We start from the raw sequence: 4,814 nt of genomic DNA on the forward strand, positions 1-4,814 counted from the left end.
AATAAATAAAACTACGTATAAATATATGACAAAAAAAAGTCCAGAAATATCGTCTTCTGTCCTTTGAAACAATTGACCAATAAATCTTTTAACCCTAAGTCGTTGTCTTCCCGTTACCAAAATAGGACAAATAATTGACGAATTTCATCCTTCAATTATCTTCAAATAATACAGAGTCCTACCATTTATTTAGATGCTAAATTTGATGTTAATGGTTTAGAAAATGTAAGTTAAATTTTTGTGTTCATGAAATACCATCAATTGACTTTACCAAATTGAATAATTAAATTCTCTTTAAATGCGTGATATTAATTGGACTGTCGGACGGTAAGTTACTTTATGTGTCTCGAAATTAAGTAGCAAAATAATTAAGAATTTTTAAAATTAAAAATTGAATACTTTTATAATGTAAAAATTTTAACCTCGCCATTATTAATAAATACTAGATTTTATTGTGTTTGTCTTCCTCTTTCCAAATTCTTAGACTAATTCGGCTGTTTGATGTTTAACAAAAAAAAAAACTCATATTTCTTTTTTATTTGTCATTGTAGAATATGAATGAAAAATTATCTTCATTAACATCATTAATCATTTGTTGTAAAACGACCAAAAGTAAAAACATTTTAATGTAAAACATAAATATGTGTAAAACTGTCCTATTTATAATGAAATATAAGATATTAATATATATTCAATTTATTTTTATCAAAATATTCTGAATTGAAATTTAAAATTAATAAAGGTATGAAAATAATAGATTTAATTAATGACGAAAGTAAAAATTAATGAGAATGAGTCACTTTTTTACTGTACCATTGGGAAACATGTTGAAAAGGGGCGATTATGTGAGACGCGCGGAGTAGGTTCGTGTCAAGTCTACATTTGATCTTATCTACATAGTTATCTAAGACCTAGGCGTGGCATTTTCGTAGTTTTTCACGAAAGCAGGTGTCTTTAATCCGACAGTCGTTTTCGATTTGTCCATGCCGTTTTCTCTCTCTCTTTCTCTTTCTCAGAAACTCTTTTTTTTAGCAGAGAGGGTGTGAGACTTTAGCAGAGGGTGAGGCTCACTTGGAAAGCAGTGACAAGGACTGATGCATGTTCACGCACTCAACGGTCAAGATTCTCTCAATATCCCATCATCAAAATCGACGCCTGCGCTCTCTCATCAGATTTCATTCGAAAGCCCCCAACCAACCATCCTTCCTGGTTGAGTTAACCTACGATATGGTAACCATGGTTAAATAAATCCACACTCAACTCAACCAGTTGGGTTTACTTCCTTTCTTTCACTTCACCACCACCTCCTCCCTCTCTTCTTTCCCCTTCTTCTTCTGCTCCTCTTCTTCTTACCTCATTCACTCCTTTTGTTTTTAACACAGAACATGTGAGTGAGTCACACCAATGGTTTGAGTCTTTCTCTCATTCTAAGCTCTAAGCTCAGTCACCTCTTGTGTGGCTTGGTCTAAAGTGTAAATTAAGATTTCTGCCAAACTTGGATTTTCTCAGATCTATCCTACTTCTCTTTTTATCCTTTTATCCCGTTTCGAAATCGTCATCATCACCTTTTGATTTGCAAGATCATAATTTTTCTGTTTTGGGTTTCCTCTCTTCCACCTCATTGCTCATTTTTTTTTCTCTGGTTGGTTTTTCCTTGTCAAAAATTGAGTTTTTTTGGCTACCCTCCAAGCAGATCCCAGTTGGGGAGTATAAAATTTTCAGTTTTTATCAGTACCCTCTTTTTAGACTCCCCTGATGTTCTAGATTTCAAGATTTGTTTTCTCACTCTCTTGTTTCGGCCTAGATCTGTTCCCACTTTTTCTGGCTTTAGATCTTGGTTTTCTCCATGATGTGTAGAACTTCAAATTTAGGAGCCTTACCTTTCCGGGGTGTTTTTGTTTTTCCTATCCTTGTATGGAGTATGAAAGCTTTCCTGGAAAGTTTGGGAGTTTGGATCACTGAGTAAGAGAAAGAGAAACGTCAAGAAAAAAAATGATGAATTATTTCCCCGACGAGGTAATAGAGCACATATTTGATTATGTGGTTTCACACCGTGACCGGAACGCTTTGTCTTTGGTGTGTAAAAGTTGGTACAGGATAGAGAGGTGTACGAGGCAGAGGGTGTTCATAGGGAACTGTTACTCTATCTCTCCAGAGAGGTTGATCCAAAGGTTTCCTGGTCTCAAGTCTTTGACTTTGAAGGGAAAGCCTCATTTTGCTGACTTCAGTTTGGTTCCTTACGGGTGGGGTGGTTTTGTGTGTCCATGGATTGAGGCTCTGGCCAAGAGCAGAGTTGGGTTGGAGGAGCTTAGGCTCAAGAGGATGGTGGTCTCGGATGAGAGCCTGGAGCTACTTTCTCGTTCTTTCACAAACTTTAAGTCTTTGGTTCTTGTTAGCTGTGAAGGGTTCTCCACCGATGGCCTTGCTGCCGTAGCTGCTAATTGCAGGTGAGAATAAGTTGTGAGTTTGAGTCTTCTGCTGGTTTAGATTTAAGCTTTTGTTGCACAAGTTTTGTTGGTTTGTCTGTCTTTGCACTATATATGGTTCGTGGGGGGCTTTTTGGAACATGTTTGATGACTTCCTACTGCTTTTTGTGTCTTGGAGGATATATGGCTGAAGGTATATTCTGATTAGTTTGGTCTTTGTCTTCTTGTGCTGTCAAAGTTTTGAGTTGTTTTCGACATTTCTAAGGTGACTTCTGGCTTGTATTCTTTGTATGTACCAGTTTGGGATAAAGGAGTTTAATTAGTTGAGTAAGAGTTGCTGAGTGAATGGCTTTGAACTTGCTTTTGGTACATGTCAAGCCATGCAGCAAAGGTCCCGGAGGATCTTGGGAGCTTGACTGATCTGTTATTAACAAAAGTTGATTGCCTGTCTGTGAATTGCACATGATTAGGAGTTTTTTTATTTTTTTTAATCTTGGAACAACATGGTCCTGTGAAATAATATCCATTTTGCATGTGGTACGAGTGGGGTTGGTGAAGCTCTTGCCGATTGAGAATAGAGTAAGGATTCTTGGAATGTGTTCTTGACTCCCAATGTTGTGGTGTTTTACTTGTTTTGAAATGTAGGTATCTTAGGGAGCTGGATCTGCAAGAAAATGAAGTTGAAGATCACAAAGGGCAGTGGCTAAGTTGCTTTCCTGATAGCTGCACATCGCTTGTCTCTCTGAATTTCGCTTGCCTTAAAGGAGAGGTTAGTTTGGGAGCTCTAGAGAGACTTGTGGCCAGGTCTCCTAACCTCAAGAGTTTGAAGCTGAATCGTTCAGTTCCCCTTGATGCCCTGCAAAGGATAATGACACGAGCACCTCAACTAGCGGATTTGGGAATTGGATCGTTTGTCCAAGATCCTGAATCAGAGGCATTCATAAAGCTCAAGAACACCATTCTCAAGTGCAAGTCCATAACCAGTTTGTCAGGACTTTTGGAAGTTGCTCCTCACTGTCTTGCTGCGATATTTCCCATTTGCCCCAATTTAACATCCTTAAACTTGAGCTATGCCGCAGGCATTCAGGGCAGTGATCTGATAAAACTAATTCGCCACTGTGTGAAACTTCAGCGCTTATGGGTAAATACATCAAATTTTCAGAACATTCTAATTTTATTTGTTAATTCTTCAATTGTTGAATATAACAAATTCCTCAACTTTTTCAGATAATGGATTGCATTGGAGACAAAGGACTTGGTGTTGTAGCCAAGACATGTACAGATTTGCAAGAACTGAGGGTGTTTCCATCCGTTCCCTTTGGAAATGCATTGGCTGTCACAGAAGTGGGACTTGTTGCAATATCAGTGGGGTGCCCCAAGCTTCATTCATTGCTCTACTTCTGCCACCAGATGACAAATGCTGCACTGATTACAGTGGCCAAGAACTGCCCCAATTTCATCCGCTTCAGGTTATGCATCCTTGATGCAACAAAACCTGACCCTGATACAATGCAGCCGCTGGACGAAGGTTTTGGTGCAATTGTGCAGTCTTGCCGGCGACTGAGGCGGCTATCACTCTCAGGGAAGTTGACAGACCAGGTTTTCCTTTACATTGGAATGTATGCTGAGAAGCTTGAAATGCTGTCTATTGCATTTGCTGGAGACAGTGACAAGGGAATGCTGTATGTGTTGAATGGATGCAAGAAAATGAGGAAGCTTGAGATAAGAGATTGCCCTTTTGGTGACTTGGCACTTCTGACAGACGTAGGGAAGTATGAAACAATGCGATCCCTTTGGATGTCGTCCTGCGAAGTGACTGTGGGAGCCTGCAAGTTGCTGGCCAAGAAGATGCCAAGGTTGAATGTGGAGATCTTCAATGAAAGTGAGCAAGAAGATTGCATCTTGGAAGATGGGCAAAGGGTAGAGAAAATGTATTTGTATCGTACATTGGCTGGGAAAAGGAAAGATGCACCAGAATATGTATGGACTCTCTAGGTGCATTTTAGCTCATTTAATTTCTTGTTATTCAGATGTTTGTACTTGTTTCTAGGCTGACTCATTAATGCAATTTTAGCCGGGTGTAGTGTTTTCTCACTTCCTTGCATTTCCTACTTTTATACATATCTTAGATTTGCCTTTTTCCCCTCGTTATTATTATTCCACTTTTTCAGAAGTATCATGCCACTTTTTCATCTCTTGTATTCTCGGTAGAGTTCAGTATTTTAGTTTTGATCTACTTGTTCAATGCAAGAGCTTAGTTTTCACTCTTTATCTTATTCTTCTTCTCCCTCTATATGATACTTCTGAACTGACCTCCACTTGAACTTGTTCTTCAACTGTTCTTGTCATGTTTGTTTTTCATGGAAAGACACAAATCATGAGTTCAAC

General features: G+C 38.6%; 1 protein-coding gene across 1 annotated transcript; it reads left to right on the top strand.

Annotated features, from left to right (window-relative positions):
• Nucleotides 1-1,287: 1,287 nt before the first annotated feature.
• On the top strand, nt 1,288-4,520 carry LOC148195916 (protein AUXIN SIGNALING F-BOX 2-like). Its single transcript, XM_088094446.1, has 3 exons — nt 1,288-2,447; nt 3,072-3,567; nt 3,654-4,520. The coding sequence occupies exons 1-3, from the start codon at nt 1,993-1,995 to the stop codon at nt 4,419-4,421; spliced, it is 1,719 nt and encodes a 572-aa protein (XP_087950572.1). The 5' UTR covers nt 1,288-1,992; the 3' UTR covers nt 4,422-4,520.
• Nucleotides 4,521-4,814: the final 294 nt, after the last annotated feature.

Source organism: Vigna umbellata, chromosome 7 (genome assembly GCF_029865625.1).
Source record: "Vigna umbellata cultivar VRB3 chromosome 7, Vumbellata_1.0, whole genome shotgun sequence".
NCBI classification, from domain to species: domain Eukaryota; kingdom Viridiplantae; phylum Streptophyta; class Magnoliopsida; order Fabales; family Fabaceae; genus Vigna; species Vigna umbellata.

Coding starts and splice junctions, on each gene's coding strand:
- LOC148195916 (XM_088094446.1), top strand. CDS start 1,993: ATGATGAATTATTTCCCCGACGAGGTAATAGAGCACATATTTGATTAT. Junction 2,448..3,071: donor GCCGTAGCTGCTAATTGCAG/GTGAGAATAAGT, acceptor TTTGAAATGTAG/GTATCTTAGGGAGCTGGATC. Junction 3,568..3,653: donor TGAAACTTCAGCGCTTATGG/GTAAATACATCA, acceptor CAACTTTTTCAG/ATAATGGATTGCATTGGAGA.